Genomic DNA, 21,384 nt, shown 5'->3' with positions numbered 1-21,384 from the left:
TTACCTTGGATAAAGCTTATCTATATTATTTGATTTGCATTTATTACAATCATGATCCACGCAGAAATTGTCATGCATATCCCAGATTATATTTAGACAATTGAACGTGATAAAATAAAAGTACAACAGATTGACATGTACAGATTAGTATTTTTAGAATTCCCTTTATTCATCCTATAGGGGACATTTGTCTTTAGGGACTATTCCACTGACAATCGTTTTTGTAATGGAAATACACTCAAACCAAAGGTATTAATCACCACTACAACACTGGTTTCGACTATCAGACCTTCTACTACGTACACGTCGGGTCGAAGGCGTAGAGAAATCCTTCTCAAAACACTGTTCAAGGAAAAAGAAAAAAGGAATCAAAAATACCCCTCCCCACCCAACAAAACGTCCAGGAACCGTTTTTCTTTGTAGTGAGAATTAAGGCATGTAAGAAATAAAAAGTCAAGGGGACAGAATCAGATAAATGCCAAAGAATATTTTGATTGGTTAATGTTTAGTAAAGCTGGAACCATGAATGGATTGCTTCTCCGTGACTTCATATTCAAAGCAATGCAAACTATTATCATGGGTGCCTTTATATTATTATCTAATTATACTGTTGTGATCAAAAGTAACGTTACAATATTTTCTTCGTTCACTCTATTTACATACATTATAAATCCACAAGTATTATATATCATCTGAAAGCAGAAGAGGATTTATACAATCATAGATCTATTGACGGGCGAGGTGCCATTGTCGCAAACTATGGTTGCAACGGTCATTGGATGCATTGGTGAGCGTCCTGTCGATTACTGCTAGATGTTCCGTTTGAAAGATAAAAATATATTTTTGTTAGTTGCGTGTGAAGTTTTGGTGAAAATGGCTGGTAAGGAGAGAGTTAACAACATTATTGAGTAATCATATAGATCATTTTGCACAAAACGCCTAAGATCTTTAGATAGAATAAAACATTGGAAGTGTTGGTAATATGTTTTATTTGAGGGCTGAAAAGAAAGATGTGCTGTTGGAACAAAGATCCCGAGAACGACTTATCAGAACAAGGCAGACAAAGTTATTGAGACATACGATAAGTAGGGATGGACTAGAAATTGGTATGGGTGTATATATATATATATATATATATATATATATATATATATATATATATATATGATTTATGTCCCAGCGTTTCAATCGGCGATCATATCCAAGATGACTCAGTTACTGGATTGAAATGTATCATGATACTCCATTTCATGAAGAAGAAAAACTAGTTTCTCAATCTACTAAGATCTCACACTTTAAAACAATAAACTGTTGTCGCTTTAAATTCAAATTATAGAGGCGGCAGAGTCCAAAACACAAACGAATTGATTCTGTGTGTAAATATATTGATCTGTACTGAACATCCCTGTCTTCTCCAGCCTGATTTCGCTCTGCCAGGCATCAATAAATTTTGTCAAACATATTTTAGCAAGTATTCAAAATATTTAACAATATCCTTGCCACAATTTATTGTAAAAGAAAAAATCAACGATTTAATTAAACGTTAGTCTCAAGTCATGTACAAATGGAATGTAACAGTTCCAATGTAAGACAGAATACTAAACACTTTACATTTCTGACGAACAAATCAAATAACAAAAACAATCAAAATTAAAGTCTATAAGCATTATGGGAATTTCCAAATATTATTATGTTTTATTCATTTATCAATTATTGGATATTCCAATGGTTAAGAATAGATGCCAATATGGGGATTCACAGGCTTGGGGTTATCCAAATAATCTGGGTCTATTATCATCTTGTTGGGGTCGAGGTGTTTTACGAAACTCTGAAATTATAAATACATATATGACAAATATAGTGGACATTTATCAATCAGATTTATGTCAGTCGAATATAGGAATAATATAAGATAAGCTAAGATATACTTTATTGATCCTTAATGGAAAATATCATAATGTTACACATGACCCATCGTTATAATCGTATTAGCACATATGTGTAAACTGTCACGAACAATGAAAACATTAAGCGGATTTAAAACAAAATAAGCATAAATAATATAATAAACAATTCATAAAATACACAGCAGGCAAAAGCAAAGCTATAAAAATTGGACATAAAGGAAGAATAGAGCAGTAAAAATGGATTAGTAATGTAAATAAAATTTTGAAAATAGATTAGGAAGGATTGCACACAGCCGCCAACGTGGGTTGATAAAATGTAAAAGTAGATTATGGTATTTGAATATATATATATACATATATATATATATATATATATATATATATATATATATATATATACATATATATGTATATATATATATAAATGATGAATAATGTAAATATAGCACATTGTAAACATGCATAAATAGATATATTTTAGAGTGAATATAATCTCTTTTCAATCTCATGTAGTAAAAATCATCCTAAAGTTTCGTATTGCTGATGGTAAAAATGAATTTAAATATCTTTGTCTTTTGATTTTCATTTTTTATTATGTTACTCCTGTGGCTTATTTTGATTTTGTTATACAGAGGGTGGGACTCGTCTCTTTGAATGTTGTTAATCTTAACATTAGCAATATCTTTGTAAATAGTTCAAAATTGTCCACTAACATTCGATTTTCTTGCTTTATGATTATATTTATTTTTACTACGTCCGATTATTCTTTTTTACCCAAATAGCATGTTCGTATTACAGAATAAGTCTGCCCGTTCCTATCAGGCTTTTGAGACCGTTGAAAAGCGTTACAGACTATCCAGAGTGTAAAACAAAAATATAATGTATTTGTGTAGCAATGACTATGAAAAATGTTTTTTTCTCTTTTTGAGAAAAAATTTTGTCTAAAATCAAAGCCCGATCTCCACTGAGTAAAACTCTTTTTGAATTTTGAAAATCCATTCATAAACAAAAAAAGTTATGCAGTTTCAAAGGTGTCATTTATTTTGATGACCCGCAAAGAGGAAAAAAACGCGAAAATATGGGACGCTTTTTCGGCATTTTTTTTTTCGACCTTTGGTTGTATCTTGCGTAATAAGTGGATTAAAAGATTGAAACTTGAAGAGCAAATTAGGATGGTGTTTTGTAAAATACGGGAAAAGAACTCGTAATATTCATATGAAATTTTACAACCAAAAAGAAGAAATGTTCATGTATTACCTAGTTAGCGACAAAACCTCCACGCCCGGTAGTTTTAGAAATATTTTACTCCAAAGAGTAAAAATCTATTTTTAAACGGTATTCTTGTAATCGCAAGACTTTTGTCGCTTGACACAATCTAAAATGACCTTTTTTCTAACTGTCTGCCAACTTTTAGTCATATTCATCGATAAACAGCGTCGTAATTAATTTTTTTAAATAGCATATACGAAACGGCTTCGTCCCATATTTTGACGCGAATTCGGGCACTTCGTGAGCGAAAAAGAGGCCCAAAGATTTGTGCGGGATAGTCATTGCTAATTTGTGTCATGAAACAATAGCATTGACTGTCATTCTGACTAGGTCAATACATAAAAATATACAAAAGGCAATAGAGATGGCAAAGTACGTGAAGAATTTATGTCTGAACCAGTTCAGTCTACATTTCAACCCACAACAATTTATCAGTAGATCACAGCAAACTCAGGAATTTCCATCGATTCACATGACACATGACATTGTTTGTAGTTTATCGTCTACGATATGGTACTGGAAATTGATATCATTTTGATTATAGAAAGATGTAGGGGATGATGATGTTGATGATGATGATGATGATGATGATGATGATGATGATGATGATGATGATGATGATGATGATGATGATGATGACGATGATGATTTTACAGAGATGGAGGAGGAGAGGTAGTAAAAGAGGTATTGGAGAAAGTTTGACGGAGATGATAAAGACACAATTATGGGTGTTCTATGGTTTATGAAGTGCCTACTAGTTTGTCTTCAGCTTGGACTTGAGTACACCGTTTGCCGTGGCCACATGCAGATTGCAACTGTTGGAGTGAATATAGTTAAAAGGACAGAAGGAATTGCTTGTTATCTTTTGGGTTAAATAACAGTCTTATTATAACTTTGTTGTAATGGGCAACATTAGAAAGTATCTATTTCCATTACAACAATGTGTCCGTAACATTTCTGGGTCATTAAATCTGCATCAAGAACATACAACCCACAGCAGCAACGGTATGGTTCTGAAAAGTTCATTCTATCTGTGGTGTGCATTCTCTTTTTCTGAACATAGAACACTGTTGTAGAACCCACCAAATAATGTGTAATTTAGTTATGTAAATATAAAAGAAGTATTTGGTTATTACTGTTTAGGTATTTTGTGTGAATGACATCCCTTTAATATTTAGTTACCTACCCGTATCGTCCTCTAGTATATAAACCCATGTTTTATATTTAATGACCTCTTCTTATCATACAACATACAAGACTTCGTTCTGTGTTACTGTTCATGATGTAATTTCATGTGCATGGCAGATGTGGTAACAAATATGGATACTACCATTAACACTGGTGGAAGTCAGAGATAACGAGCTGTGATTAAGTATATGCATGCGAAAGAATTATCTCCAACAATAAGGCAATAAAAGGAAATCATTTGATAGTGAAAAATTGAGGGGTTGATCGTGTGTTCTTTGGTAAGGTACTTTGCATACATCAGGTGTGATTCTCTCAATCCATCAGGTGTGAATGATTACCTAGCTAAAGATAGTGACGAAATATTGTAAGAGTGTCAAACAAATTTCATTATTTTGTAATGCCGTCACAGCTGGTTAAGAAAAAGCAGTGGAAAGGAAGAAGGATAAGAACGGACGAAAACGATGAAGACTAATGATGAAGTTGAAAGTAAATGTCCAGAAAGACCTTAAAACTTAGGAGCTGACCTGGTACGAATCATACATGACAGCACAGGACATAGAGGAATGGCGAATCGAGATGGCTCAACGGGAGGAACCAAGGTCTAAGATAAATGGAGTACAAAAAGGATGTTTTCAGGCGACTAGTACGGTATGAAAAATAAATATGGATCTGAATGGTCTGCTTACAGAAAAGAATAAAAATTATGAATCGCTTTGAGCCTGGTTAAATTTTGGATATCTTTTATGTATTTCCCTATCTATTCAATTTTTACTGACTTGATTTTCATGATGGTAAAAATCTCACGAAACAACAAGAACAACAACAACAACAACAAGAAAACACAAATACCAATGGTGCTAAAACTGAGAAAAAATTGTCATTTCATGTCTATAAGCAACGCAGTGACAGTCCGAAATCTGACAATAAATTATTTGTGTCGAACATATAGCTTATACATCATTTATATAGAGCAGTATCCACTAAATGTGCTCAAAGCGCTTTACAAGTAATAGTTTTGTCTAGCCAACAGCAACACTCAAACATGTAGAAGAGACATGACTCCTATTAGGCGATAGTATATTTTTTTAGCCATAGACAACGCTGTTAAAGGCCTGGTACTCATTTTGAACATAAATACGGTGAGAGAATGTGAGTAAAGATACCTTTCTAACGATTCAACTATGCGCTGCTCTTTGCGTGACTAGAACCCTGGCCGTTAATAGCAATGTCGTCTGAGGCAACAAGTGATTTCGTTATCCGACATTATGGCATTGAATGCCTCACAATTAAGCCTAGACTTGCTTCAACCAAGGTTTGAATATTTAGCTGTCGTACTCTGGAAAATCTCGTATTAAAATAATTTCGTCAGAAAACACGTCATTCCTGATCGATTTAAATAACCCGAGTTTTGGCAACAACTCTCAAACTTATGAAGTCCCAGGTTGGACAGTTTGAAGGTCATTTGAATCGATCAATATTGGATAGACGAGTTTACTGACCAAATTTTTATGTGCGATTTTATTTTCTAGACTATGGCATGTTACGTTATAGATTTGATCCATTAATTATGCTAAACTTGTTATTGCTTACCGGAACGGTAAAGTCTTTCATTCGTCGTGTTCTTTCTACAGGCTGACTGAGATTCTACAGGAAACAAGAAAATAGCAAGTAGTGAGTCAGGGTGTCATCTTTGTAAACTCTTGGTCTAATAATACTGACCAAAACATTTCGTAATTAAAAGAAGACGGAGATCACAGGAGAAAAAAAATTACATTGTGTGTTGTAATTAATAGCTCAAACAATAGAATAATTTGTTTCCTTGAGCATTTCTAACAACAATTCTCTTTTCATTTTCTTTTGGTGATCGTTGTCTTCTTTTGTGACGTCATTTCTTGGTCAGTACAAGGCCTTAAGTTTATGAAGGCGGTGGTCAGTGACAGTTTGGACTCGATGGAGGACCAGTCGTCTCAAACTGGTGTTATGTAAGTAACAATCAGAAATGTTTGCTCAACAAGGTACAAGGATATTGTTGTTGTCATAACTAAATCTTCAAAGATATATCAAGGATTAACAGGTCTTAGAAGTTAGTCGCATGCACACATACAGAGAGAGAGAGAGAGAGAGAGAGAGAGAGAGAGAGGGAGAGAGAGAGAGAGAGAGATAGGGAGAGAGAGAGAGGAGGGTTGAATTCCTTTTTAATAATGTGGTAATGATAATGATGATGATAATGATGATAATGATGATGATGATGATGATGATGATGATGATGATGATGATGATGATGATGATGATGATGATGATGATGATGATGATGATGATGGTGATGATGATTATGATGATGATGATGATGATGATGATGATGGTGATGATGATGATGATGATGATGATGATGATGATGATGATGATGATGATGATGATGATGATGATGATGATGGTGATGGTGATGGTGATGGTGATGATGATGATGATGATGATGATGATGATGATGATGATGATGATGATGATGATGAAGAAGATGATGACGACGGTGATAAGAATGGTTGTGTTGTAGTTGTAATGACCGTAGTGGATGGGAAGGAGGAAAAGAAGCAGAAGCATTACACAGTGGAGAAATAAAGATAAAATAGAAAGAGATGAAGATAGAACTTACCACAGCAATCAGCATTAGAGCCATCAGGAAAATGGCGGTTAGTTTCATTTTGGAAATAAAACAACTTCCTGTCAAATACGTCAGTTCAAGTCTTCCAAATCAGATGGTTGTTTGTCTGTCATTTCTCTGGATTCCTGTGGAGTTTATAGAGGATACGGCCTTGGCAAATCTTATCTTTATCTGACACAGCCTGAATGAAAAAAAATTGCTTTCACTTTAAATGTGAGTCACGATCTCAAAACGGTATTAAATTGGGTGTTATTGATTCTGACAATAATGCTTTAATAAAAAATAATGATACTTTGGTGAATTTAATGCATTTACTTGAGTAGAGAAAATATTTGTTTATAAAGAAGATAAATCTGAAATATTATGGTTTGTTGTGATTGTAACATTATATCCACTTTTTATCATCGTTTTTTTACGGTAAATGATGGCGGGCCTATACGTCTTTTAATCATCGTACAAAACATTCACTTTGTGTCTCAGCAAATTTAGAATAACCGTTTCTTATTGCGTTCATTTTGTCGAAAATCGATTTCATCTCCTATTGTTATCCGCCAAACTGGGTTACGAAATGTTGTTCTGGCGATTCCATGTCATGCAATCACATTACATGAAGAGAATTTTTGACGCACTGTTGTACTTCCGAAATGGGAGAGAAAGTTGAGGTCTTTGAAGTTGATGTTCAATTTGCCAACGTTGGTGATGTAATGAATGTCTATAACTAATGGGAATAAAAGTATGACTTTATCCTCACAATATGGTGAGAATAAAATGCATTTTATCTATAAAGATTGTAGAATGAAAAGGTTTTGAAATCAAGATAAGACTTTATGGACATTGTGTTAAATTTGACAATAAGTTCATTTTAAAGCATCTACACCCCGATCATAATTTGTCAAATATGGCGATAGAGAGATGCATGGGGAAAACGATATAATATGTGGAGGCCCATCATTAAGTGGTTAAAGTAATAGAGACACACTATCCTCTTCATTTTTCTTTCTGTTTTGAGTGGCTCGCATAGGTACCATTTATTTATAATACCGTTTACAGAAAAAGGGGCACATTTGGCAATATTTTTTTAGAAATGATATGTTTACCAAGGTATTACGTTATATGTCGTGATCACGGATGTAAATGTATGGAGTCACATTGATGGATCACGATCACGGATATAATTGGATAAGATCACGGATGTAAATGTATGGAGTCACACTGATGGATCACGATCACAGATATAATTGGATGGAACCGATGTTCATTTTCTCATGTAGGAGAAAGATATGAAGTAATGTATAAAAAAAACAAATTTAGAAGCTACAATAAAACAATAACAAAACAAAGTGAATAGATCATTAATTGTTTTCAATTTCGTTGAATATAACTTAACGGTGTGAATAAAACAATTATAACATGTATGATCACTAAAATGTGAATTATTTAAAATGTAGAGTAGAATTAGATGCAATTAGTAAATGCAGAAAATAACAAACAAACCAGGGTTGCATGGGCCTATCTAGTTTAACATTGTTGTAATTTTTTTGGAGAGTTCTTTACCGCAATGAGCCCATAATAAATTGAGTTATCAGGCCTGACAATCGTTTTAGTAATGGAAATACACTCAAACCAAAGGTATTATTCACTACTACAACACTGGTTTCGACTATCAGACCTTCTACTACGTACACGTCGGGTCGAAGGCGTAGAGAAATTCATCTCAAAACACTGTTCAAGGAAAAAGGAAAAAGGAATCAAAAATACCCCTCCCCACCCAACAAAACGTCCAGGAACCGTTTTTCTTTGTAGTGAGAATTAAGGCATGTAAGAAATAAAAACTCAAGGGGACAGAATCAGATAAATGCCAAAGAAAATTTTGATTGGTTAATGTTTAGTAAAGCTGGAACCATGAATGGATTGATCCTCCTGACTTCATATTCAAAGCAATGCAAACTTTTATCATGAGTGCCTTTATATTATTATCTAATTATACTGTTGTGATCAAAAGTAACGTTACAATATTGTCTTCGGTCACTCTATTTACATACATTATAAATCCACAAGTATTACATATCATCTGAAAGCAAAATAGTAGAGGATTTATACAATCATAGATCTATTGACGGGCGAGAGGCCATTGTCGCAAACTATGGTTGCATAGGTCATTGGATGCATTGGTGAGCGTCCTGTCGGTTACTGCTAGATATTGCGTCTGAAAGATAAAAATATATTTTTTGTTAGTTGTGTGTGAAGTTTTGGTGAAAATCCCGAAAATGACTGCTAAGGAGAGAGTTAACAAAATTATTGAGTAATCATACAGATCATTTTGCACAAAACGCCTAAGATCTTTAGATAGAATAAAACATTGGAAGTGTTGGTAAGATGTTTTATTTGAGGGCTGAAAAGAAAGAAGTGCTGTTGGAACAAAGATCCCGAGAACGACTTATCAGAACAAGGCGGACAAAGTTATTGAGACATACAATAAGTAGGGATGGACTAGAAATTGGTATGGGTGTATATATATATATATATATATATATATATATATATATATATGTATATATATATATATATATATATATATATATATATATATATATATATATATATATATATAAATATATATATATATATATGATTTATGTCCCAGCGTTTCAATCGGCGATCATATCCAAGATGACTCAGTTACTGGATTGAAATGTATCATGATACTCCATTTCATGAAGAAGAAAAACTAATTTCTGAATCTACTAAGATCTCACACTTTAAAACAATAAACTGTTGTGGCTTTAAATTCAAATTATAGAGGCGGCAGAGTCCAAAACACGAACGAATTGATTCTGTGTGTAAATATATTGATCTGTACTGAACATCCCTGTCTTCTCCAGCCTGATTTCGCTCTGCCAGGCATCAATAAATTTTGTCAAACATATTTTAGCAAGTATCCAAAATATTTAAAAATTACCTTGCCACAATTTATTGTAAAAGAAAAAATCAACGATTTAATTAAACGTTAGTCTCACGTCATGTACAAATGGAATGTAACAGTTCTGACGAACAAATCAAATAACAAAAACAATCAAAATTAAAGTCTATAAGCGTTATGGGAATTTCCAAATAATATTATATTTTATTCATTTATCAATTGTTGGATATTCCAATGGTTAAGAATAGATGCCAATATGGGGATTCACAGGCCTGGGATTATCCAAATAATCTGGGTCAATAATCATCTTGTTGGTGTTGGTGTTTTACGAAACTCTGAAATTATAAAAATATATATGACAAATATAGTGGACATTTATCAATCAGATTTATGTCAGTCGAATATAGGAATAATATAAGATAAGCTAAGATATACTTTATTGATCCTTAATGGAAAATATCATAATGTTACACATTACCCATTGTTATAATCGTATTAGCACATATGTGTAAACTGTCACGAACAATGAAAACATAAAGCGGATTTAAAACAAAATAAACATAAATAATATAATAAACTAGTCATAAAATCTACAGCAGGCAAAAGCAAAGCAATAAAAATTGGACATATAGGAAGAATAGAGCAGTAAAAATGGATTAGTAATGTAAATAAAATTTTGAAAATAGATTAGGAAGGATTGCACACAGCCGCCAACGTGGGTTGATAAAATGTAAAAGTAGAGTATGACATTTGAATGTATATATATATAAATAACAAATAATGTAAAAATAACATCATGTAAACATGCATAAATCGATATATTTTAGAGTGAATACAATCTCTTTTAAATCTCATGTAGTAAAAAATCATCCTAAAGTTTCGTATTGCTGATGGTAAAAATGAATTTAAATATCTTTGTCTTTTGATTTTCATGTGTATTATTATGTTACTCCTGTGGCTTATTTTGATTTCGTTATACAGAGGGTGGAACTCGTCCCTTTGAATGTTGTTAATCTTAACATTAGCAATATCTTTGTAAATAGTTCAAAATTGTCCACTAACATTCGATTTTCTTGCTTTATGATTATATTTATTTTTACTACGTCCGATTATTCTTTTTTACCCAAATAGCATGTTCGTATTACAGAATAAGTCTGCCCGTTCCTATCAGGCTTTTGAGACCGTTGAAAAGCGTTACAGACTATCCAGAGTGTAAAACAAAAATATAATGTATTTGTGTAGCAATGACTATGAAAAATGTTTTTTTCTCTTTTGAGAAAATTTTTTGTCTAAAATCAAAGCCCTATCTCCACTGAGTAAAACTCTTTTTGAATTTTGAAAATCCATTCATAAATAAAAAAAGTTATGCAGTTTCAAAGGTGTCATTTATTTTGATGACCCGCAAAGAGGAAAAAAACGCGAAAATATGGGACGCTTTTTCGGCATTTTTTTTTCGACCTTTGGTTGTATCTTGCGTAATAAGTGGATTAAAAGATTGAAACTTGAAGAGCAAATTAGGATGGTTTTTGTAAAATACGGGAAAAGAACTCGTAATATTCATATGAAATTTTTCAACCAAAAAGAAGAAATGTTCATGTATTACCTAGTCAGCGACAAAACCTCCACGCCCGGTAGTTTTAGAAATATTTTACTCCAAAGAGTAAAAATCTATTTTTAAACGGTATTTTTGTAATCGCACGAGTTTTGTCGCTTGACACAATCTAAAATGACCTTTTTTCTAACTGTCTGCCAACTTTCAGTCATATTCATCGATAAACAGCGTCGTAATTAATTTTTTAAAATAGCATATACGAAACGGCTTCGTCCCATATTTTGACGCGAATTCGGGCACTTCGTGAGCGAAAAAGAGGCCCAAAGATTTGTGCGGGATAGTCATTGCTAATTTGTGTCATGAAACAATAGCATTGACTGTCATTCTGACTAGGTCAATACATAAAAATATACAAAAGGCAATAGAGATGGTAAAGTACGTGAAGAATTTATGTCTGAACCAGTTCAGTCTACATTTCAACCCACAACAATTTATCAGTAGATCACAGCAAACTCAGGGATTTCCATCAATTCACATGACACATGACATTGTTTGTAGTTTATTGTCTACGAAATGGTACTGTAGATTGATATCATTTTTATTATAGAAAGATGTAGATGATGATGATGTTGATGATGATGATGATGATGATGATGATGATGATGATGATGATGATGATGATGATGATGATGATGATGATGATGATGATGATGATTTTACAGAGATGGAGGAGGAGAGGTAGTAAAAGAGGTATTGGAGAAAGTTTGATGGAGATGATAAAGACACAGTTATGGGTGTTCTATGGTTTATGAAGTGCCTACCAGTTTGTCTTTAGCTTGGACTTGAGTACACCGTTTGCCGTGGCCACATGCAGATTGCAACTGTTGGAGTGAATATAGTTAAAAGGACAGAAGTAATTGCTTGTTATCTTTTGGGTTAAATAACAGTCTTATTATAACTTTGTTGTAATGGGCAACATTAGAAAGTATCTATTTCCATTGCAACAATGTGTCCGTAACATTTCTGGGTCATTAAATCTGCATCAAGAACATACAACCCACAGCAGCAACGGTATGGTTCTGAAAAGTTCATTCTATCTGTGGTGTGCATTCTCTTTTTCTGAACATAGAGCACTGTTGTAGAACCCACCAAAGAATGTGTAATTTAGTTATGTAAATATAAAAGAAGTATTTGGTTATTACTGTTTAGGTATTTTGTGTGAATGACATCCCTTTAATATTTAGTTACCTACCCGTATCGTCCTCTAGTATATAAACCCATGTTTTATATTTAATGACCTCTTCTTATCATACAACATACACGACTTCGTTCTGTGTTACTGTTCATGATGTAATTTCATGTGCATGGCAGATGTGGTAACAAATATGGATACCTCCATTAACACTGGTGGAAGTCAGAGATAAAGAGCTGTGATTAAGTATCTGCATGCGAAAGAATTATCTCCAACAATAAGGAAATAAAAGGAAATCATTTGATAGTGAAAAATTGAGGGGTTGATCGTGTGTTCTTTGGTAAGTTACTTTGCATACATCAGGTCTGATTCTCTCAATCCATTCAGGTGTGAATGATTACCTAGCTAAAGATAGTGACGAATATTGTAGGAGTGTCAAACACCTGGTTAAGAAAAAGCAGTGGAGTGGAAGAAGGATCAGAACAGAGGAAAACGATGAAGACTAATGATGAAGTTGAAAGTAAATGTCCAGAAAGACCTTAAAACTTAGGAGCTGACCTGGTACGAATCATACATGACAGCACAGGACATAGAGGAATGGCGAATCGAGATGGCTCAACGGGAGGAACCAAGGTCTAAGATAAATGGAGTACAAAATGATGTTTTCAGGCGACTAGTACGGTATGAAAAATAAATATGGATCCGAATGGTCTGCTTACAGAAAAGAATAAAAATTATGAATCGCTTTGAGCCTGGTTAATTTTTGGATATCCTTTATTTATTTTCCAATCTATTCAATTTTAACTGACTTGATTTTATTGATGGTAAAAATCTCACGAAACAACAAGAACAACAAGAACAAGAACAACAAGAACAAGAACAACAACAACAACAACAACAACAACAACAACAACAAGAAAACACAAATACCAATGGTGCTAAAACTGAGAAATATTTGTCATTTCATGTCGATAAGCAACGCAGTGACAGTCCGAAACCTGCCTGACAGTACAAGAAATGATTTATGTCGAACATAGAGCTTATATATCATTTATATAGAGGAGTATCCACTAAATGTGCTCAAAGCGCTTTACAAGTAATAGTTTTGTCTAGCCAACAGCAACACTCAAACATGTAGAAAAAGACATGACTCCTATTAGGCAATAGTATATTCTTTTAGCCATAGACAACGCTGTTAATGGCCAGGTACTCATTTTGAACATGAATACGGTGAGAGAATGTGAGTATAGATACCTTTCTAACGATTCAACTATACGCTGCTCTTTGCGTGACTCGAACCCTGGCCGTTAATATCATTGCCTCTGTCGGAAAAAAAATTCAATGTCTCCGAGCAGGGGTCATTTCTCGTTCTACATTTAAAGTGTTGCTGTTGACCAGGGACCCCTGTAAAGCGTTTAGAGTACGTTTAGTGGATATTGTACATTATAAAAGCCCAAGTTATTTTTTAGGTAGTTTGATAACAGGAGATAAAACATCTCACAACACCTGAGCGAGTCATAGTTACATGATATAGCCAAGCGTCACAAAATACAAAAACAATAATAAGGTTAAATGGATCTTTAAAAATAAAAGAGACTGGCAACGGGAATTATGGGACAGTATGCACTCTGTTGACACTTTTTAAAATTAAATATTGCTCAAGGTTGGAGAGAATATGAAAAGCCCATCTGTTGAAAACGACCTGGTCGTTTGAGGCAACCAGTGAAATCGTTATCCGACAATACAGCATTGAATGCCTCACAATTAAGCCAGGACTTGCTTCAACCAAGGATTGGATATTTAGCTGTCGTACTCTGGAAAACCTCATATTAAGATAATTTTGTCAGAAAACACGTCATTCCTGATCGATTTAAATAACCCGAGTTTTGGCAACAACTCTCAAACTTATGAAGTCCCAGGTTGGACAGGTTGAAGGTCATTTGAATCGATCAATATTGGATAGACGAGTTTACTGACCAAATTTTTATGTGCGATTTATTTTCTAGACTATGGCATGTTACGTTATAGGTTTGATCCATTAATTATGATAAACTTGTTATTGCTTACCGGAACGGTAAAGTCTCTCATTCGTCGTGTTCTTTCTACAGGCTGACCTAGAGTCTACAGGAAACAAGAAAATAGCAAGTAGTGAGTCATGATGTCATCTTTGTAAACTCGTGGTCTAATAATACTGGCCAAAACATTTCGTAATAAAAAGAAGACGGAGATCACAGGAAGAAATTAAATTGTGAGTTGTAGTCACTAGAGCTCAACCAATAGAATTAATTGTTTCCTTGAGCATCTCTAACAACAACTCTCTTTTCATTTACTTGGGTTGGTGATCGTCGTCTTCTTTTGTGACGTCATGTCTTGGTCAGTACAAGGCCTTAAGTTTATGAAGGCGGTGGTCAGTGCCAGTTTGGACTCGATGAAGGACAAGTCGTCTCAAATCGGTGTTATGTGAGTATGAACGTTTTTATGAATTTATATTAAACATAATAGGTTTAAACTTAAGTTTGGATGATATATTGAGCAGATCTATAAACTGCCGTATTCCGAATAAAAACACATTGTTAAAATTTTGGTCAGAAAATAGTCATTCAAATATTGACCGTTTATTATGAGTCTCGTTTTGTCTAAAATTCTCAACTCTGAGATTCTAATTGGACAAAAAAAAAAAAAGTAAAATTCCCTTTATTCATCCCATAGGGGAAATTTGTTACTAGGGTCTAATCCAAGGGAAGACTGAAATAACCCAAGCGTCAGCCGCAGTGCAACGCCGCAAATTGAGCTAGAGCGAGGTGACTTGTTCAAGGCCACACAGCGCAGCGGATAATCGAACTCGGTACCTTTCGGATACGAAGCGAAGATCGTACCACTGAGCCACGCTGCCCCCTTAATCAAGGCTCATTTTAATCGATCAATAATTGTAGAACTAGTCTTCTGGCCAACATTTTAAAATCATGTTTGTCCATAGCACAGCAAGGCTGAATGGCGGTATCGTCGGCGTACTTTAAAATATTTACATTGCTTCTGTTGCATATGCAGTCACTTGTGTCTATCACTTTGTTGTTCTCATCAACCGTGAGGGAGAAGAAAAAGATTCAATAGTCTGAGGTCACGTCGCCCAGCAACGAGCAGCTTGGTTCTAAACAATGAAAATCGGTACTTTTTGTTCTTCATGCTGGCTCGAACCTTTTTACATGTCATGTGATCAGAATGTATAAAAGTCGAAACATGATCAGATTTATGTTTTTCTCCTCCGGATACTCTTTTATGGTCGTCGGAGAACTATTTCATATGGGCGTCCGCCATTGTTCCGATAGTATAGAACCAGTTACTAAGTTACTCTGCGTCATTACTGGGGAAGGGACGTCACGACTGTTGAAGCCTATTGTGGTCGGTCTGTAGTAACACTGAATATCCGGAGTGCAATCGGAGGACTCAACTCCATGGACAGTAGTTGAGGGATTCGTAGAAGAGGGTGGATGTTGTTGAATGCACTCGAACATTCTAAGAAACAGGGTTGTGACATACCCCTTTGGAGTGTCTAAATTAAATGTTTGTAGGTTTTATGAGAAAACACTAATATCGCGTTGTCCGTCCCACGCCCTTATTTGTAAGCAAACTGGTTTTTGTCTAGATGTTGTTTTGATCAGCTTTGTTGTAAAATCTTTGCTGGAAAATCCTTTCTAAACATTTCATCGGATTATATCAAACCATAGTTAAACCAATACTGAACCATGTCTGTTTGATTTTGAAACAACACCAGATGAAGAAATAGAAAGGAATTCAACGTTACAGATAGGTTCAAAGCGATGTACTATAACTATCACGGTAGTTGAGAAATTATAACAGGATGGTTATGGTTACCTTAAAACTAACTAGGGGCTAGGGCAAAAGTATCAACTTTCAACAAAGAAACAATAGACCTTGTAGCGACATCAAAAGATCAATGGCAGATGGAAGATGGAAAGTAAAGTATAAAATATAGTTAGTAGTCGGGCATCCAATGTTGAGAGCCGCCTTGATTCTTTTTTACCCAAATAGCATGTGCGGATTACAGACTAAGTCTGCCCGTTCCTATCAGGCTTTTGGGATCTTTGAAAAGCGTTACAGACTATCGAGAGTGTAAAACAAAACTTGAGCGTTTATATAATGTATTTGTATCATGAAGCAATAGCATTGGCTGTCATTCTGGCTTGGTCAGTATATAACAAAATATACAAAAGGCAATAGAGATGGTAAAGTACATGAAGAATTTATGTCTGAACCAGTTCAGTCTACATTTCAACCCACAACAATTTATCAGTAGATCACAGCAAACTCAGGAATTTCCATCAATTCACATGACACATGCCATTGTTTGTAGTTTATTGTCTACGAAATGGTACTGTAGATTGATATCATTTTGATTATAGAAAGATGTAGGTGATGATGATGATGTTGATAATGATGCCGATGCTAATGATGATGATGATGATGATGATGATGATGATGATGATGATGATGATGGTGATGATGATGATGATGATGATGATGATGATGATGATGATGATGATGATGATGATGATGATGATGATGATTTTACAGAGATGGAGGAGGAGAGGTAGTAAAAGAGGTATTGGAGAAAGTTTGATGGAGATGATAAAGACACAGTTATGGGTGTTCTATGGTTTATGAAGTGCCTACCAGTTTGTCTTTAGCTTGGACTTGAGTACACCGTTTGCCGTGGCCACATGCAGATTGCAACTGTTGGAGTGAATATAGTTAAAAGGACAGAAGTAATTGCTTGTTATCTTTTGGGTTAAATAACAGTCTTGTTATAACTTTGTTGTAATGGGCAACATTAGAAAGTATCTATTTCCATTACAACAATGTGTCCGTAACATTTCTGGGTCATCAAATCTACATCAAGAACACACAACCAACAGCAGCAACGGTATGGTTCTGACAAGTTCATTCTATCTGTGGTGTGCATTTTCTGTTACTGAACATAGAGCACTATTGTTGAACCCATCAAGGAACGTGTAATTTAGTTATGTAAATATAAAAGAAGTATTCAGTTATTACTGTTTAGGTATTTTGTGTGAATGACATCCCTTTAATATTTAGTTACCTACCCGTATAGTCCTGTAGTATATACACCCATGTTTTATATTTAATGACCTCTTCTTATCATACAACATACAAGACTTTGTTCTGTGTTACTGTTCATGATGGAATTTCATGTGCATGGCAGATGTGGTAACAAATATGGATACTACCATTAACACTGGTGGAAGTCAGAGATAACGAGCTGTGATTAAGTATCCGCATGCGAAAGAATTATCTCCAACAATAAGGCAATAAAAGGAAATCATTTGATAGTGAAAAATTGATGGGTTGATAATGTGTTCTTTGGTAAGGTACTTTGCATACATCAGGTGTGATTCTCTCAATCCACTCAGGTGTGAATGATTACCTAGCTAAAGATAGTGACGAATATTGTAGGAGTGTCAAACAAATTTCATAATTTTGTAATGCCGTCACAGCTGGTTAAGAAAAAGCATTTGAATAGAAGAAGGATAAGAACGGACAAAAACGATGAAGACTAATGACGATGTTGAAAGTAAATGTCCAGAAAGACCTTAAAACTTAGGAGCTGACATGGTACGAATCATATATGACAGCACAGGACATAGAGGAATGGCGAATCGAGATGGCTCAACGGGAGGAACCAAGGTCTAAGATAAATGGTGTACAAAAAGGATGTTTTCAGGCGACTAGTACGGTATGAAAAATAAATATGGATCCGAATGGTCTGCTTACAGAAAAGAATAAAAATTACGAATCGCTTTGAGCCTGGTTAATTTTGGGATATCCTTTATTTATTTTCCTTTCTATTGGAGAGGTTGGAGAGAATATGAAAAGCCCATCCGTTGAAAACGACCTGCTCGTTTGAGGCAACCAGTGATATCGTTATCCGACAATATGGCATTGAATGCCTCAAAATAAACCCAAGACTTGCTTCAACCTAGGTTTAGATATTTAGCGTGTCGTCATCTGGAAAATCTCGTATTAAAATAATTTCGTCGGAAAACACGTCATTCAAAAACTGATCGATTTTAGTAGCCCACGTTTTGGCAACAACTCTCAAACTTATGAAGTCCCAGGTTGGACAGTTTGAAGGTCATTTGAATCGATCAATATTCGATAGACGAGTTTACTAACCAAATTTTTATGTGCGATTTATTTTCTAGACTATGGCATGTTACGTTATAGGTTTGATCCATTAATTATGCTAAACTTGTTATTGCTTACCGGAACGATAAAGTTTTGCATTCGTCGTGTTCTTTCTACAGGCTGACCTAGAGTCTACAGGAAACAAGAAAATATTAAGTATTGAGTCAGGGTGTCATCTTCGTAAACTCGTGGTCTAATAATACTGACCAAAACATTTCGTAATAAAAAGAAGACGGAGATCACAGGAGAAAAATAAAATTACATTGTAAGTTGTAATTAATAGCTCAAAAAATAGAATTAATTGTTTCCTTGAGCATCTCTAACAACAATTCTCTTTTCATTTTCTTTTGGTGATCGTCGTCTTCTTTTCTGGGGTCATGTCTTGGTCAGTACAACGCCTTAAGTTTATGAAGGCGGTGGTCAGTGCCAGTTTGGACTCGATGGAAGACCAGTCGTCTCAAACTGGTGTTATGTAAGTAACAATCAGAAATGTTTGCTCAACAAGGTACAAGGATATTGTTGTTGTCGTAACTAAATCAGCAAACATATATCAAGGATTAACAGGTCTTGAAAGTCCGTCAACCATTCTTTTTACTGTAGAAACACACATGCACACATACAGACAGAGAGACAGAGAGAGAGAGAGAGAGAGAGAGAGAGAGAGAGAGAGAGAGAGAGCGAATGGGGTGTAGGAAGACATAAATAATGGGTGAAGTTGAAATATTAAGGCAGATGTAGGGAAAATTAATGCGGAATGTAAAATAATTAGAAATTGTAAACTGGAGAGAGAGACTGAGATTGGAAAGAAGAAGAGGAAGAGAGAGAGAGAGAGAGAGAGAGAGAGAGAGAGAGAGAGAGAGGAGGGTTGAATTCCTTTTTAATAATGTGGTAATGATGATGATGATGATGATGATGATGATGATGATGATGAAGAAGATGACGACGGTGATATGAATGGTTGTGTTGTAGTAGTAATGACCGTAGTGGATGAGAAGGAGGAAAAAAATCAGAAGGATTAAACAGTGGAGAAATAAAGATAAATAAAACAGAAAGAGATGAAGGAGAAGGAATATCGAATACAACTTACCACAGCAATCAGCATTAGAGCCATCAGGAAAATGGCGGCTAGTTTCATTTTGGAAATAAAACAACTTCCTGTCAAATACGTCAGTTCAAGTCTTCCAAATCAGATGGTTGTTTATCTCTCTGTCGTTTCTCTGGATTTCTGTGGAGTTTTATAGAGGATATGACCGTAATCCGTGGCAAATCTTATCTTTATCTGACTCAACCTGAAAGAAAAAAAACTGCTTTCACTTCAAATATGAATCACGATCTCAAAACGGTATTCAATCGGGTGTTACTGATGCTGACAATTGATTTATGAATCACGATCTCAAAACGGTATTCAATCGGGTGTTACTGATGCTGACAATTGATTTATGAATCACGATCTCAAAACGGTATTCAATCGGGTGTTACTGATGCTGACAATTGATTTAAATAAGAAAATAATGATACTTGGGTGAAATTTATACATTGAATTGAGTAGAGAAAATATTGGTTTATAAAGAAGATAAATCTGAAATATTATGGTTTGTTGTGATTGTAACATTATATCCACTTTTTATCATCGTTTTTTTACGGTAAATGATGGCGGGCCTATACGTCTTTTAATCATCGTACAAAACATTCACTTTGTGTCTCAGCAAATTTAGAATAACCGTTTCTTCTTGCGTTCATTTTGTCGAAAATCGATTTCATCTCCTGTAGTTGTCCGCCAAACTGGGTTACGAAATGTTGTTCTGGCGATTCCATGTCATGCAATCACATTACATGGAGAGAATTTTTGACGCACTGTTGTGATTCCGAAATAGGAGAGAAAGTTGAGGTCTTTGAAGTTGATGTTCAATTTGCCAACTTTGGTGATGTAATGAATGTCTATAACTAATGAGAATAAAAGTATGACTTTATCCTCACAATATTGGTGAGAATCAGATGCATTTTTTTCTATAACGATTGTAGAATGAAAAGGTTTTGAAATCAGGGAAAGACTTTATGGACACTCTGTGTTAAATTTGACAATAAATTCATTTTAAAGCATCTACACCCCGATCATAATTTGTCAAATATGGCGATAGAGAGATGCGTGGGGAAAACGATATTATATGTGGAGGCCCATCATTAAGTGGTTAAAGTAGTAGAGACACATTACCCTCTTTATTTAGGTACATAAGTACATTTTATTTATAATACCGTTTACAGAAAAAGGGGCACATTTGGCAATATTTTTTTAGAAATGAAATGTTTACCAAGGTATTACGTTATAATATGTAGCGATCACGGATGTAAATGTATGGAGTCACATTGATGGATCACGATCTTGTATATAATTGGATCAAATCACGGATGTAATTAGATGTCTCATGTCGAATGATAAGGAGAAGGATATCACGTAATTATAGAAAACAAATT

The 21,384-nt window shown here is 34.6% G+C and overlaps 1 protein-coding gene across 1 annotated transcript; it reads right to left on the bottom strand.

The window, feature by feature from the left end:
- Positions 1-1,666: 1,666 nt before the first annotated feature.
- On the bottom strand, positions 1,667-20,156 carry LOC144958478 (uncharacterized). The gene is made up of 8 exons (XM_078890457.1): positions 20,000-20,156; positions 18,991-19,044; positions 17,380-17,439; positions 14,755-14,808; positions 12,317-12,376; positions 5,955-6,008; positions 3,932-3,991; positions 1,667-1,828 (listed from the first exon to the last, which is right to left on the bottom strand). The coding sequence occupies exons 1-8, from the start codon at positions 20,045-20,047 to the stop codon at positions 1,730-1,732; spliced, it is 489 nt and encodes a 162-aa protein (XP_078746583.1). The 5' UTR covers positions 20,048-20,156; the 3' UTR covers positions 1,667-1,729.
- Positions 20,157-21,384: the final 1,228 nt, after the last annotated feature.

This window comes from Berghia stephanieae, chromosome 13, assembly GCF_034508935.2.
Source record: "Berghia stephanieae isolate SIO BIC M18660-M18661 chromosome 13, UCSD_Bste_1.3, whole genome shotgun sequence".
NCBI lineage: Eukaryota > Metazoa > Mollusca > Gastropoda > Nudibranchia > Aeolidiidae > Berghia > Berghia stephanieae.
Note: the sequence above shows the minus strand (reverse complement) of the source record. Positions and strands in the feature narration are given on the sequence as shown.

Coding starts and splice junctions, on each gene's coding strand:
- LOC144958478 (XM_078890457.1), bottom strand. CDS start 20,047: ATGAAACTAGCCGCCATTTTCCTGATGGCTCTAATGCTGATTGCTGTG. Junction 19,045..19,999: donor CTCTAATGCTGATTGCTGTG/GTAAGTTGTATT, acceptor TGTTTCCTGTAG/ACTCTAGGTCAGCCTGTAGA. Junction 1,829..3,931: donor TCCAAGCTGAAGACAAACTA/GTAGGCACTTCA, acceptor TTATAATTTCAG/AGTTTCGTAAAACACCTCGA.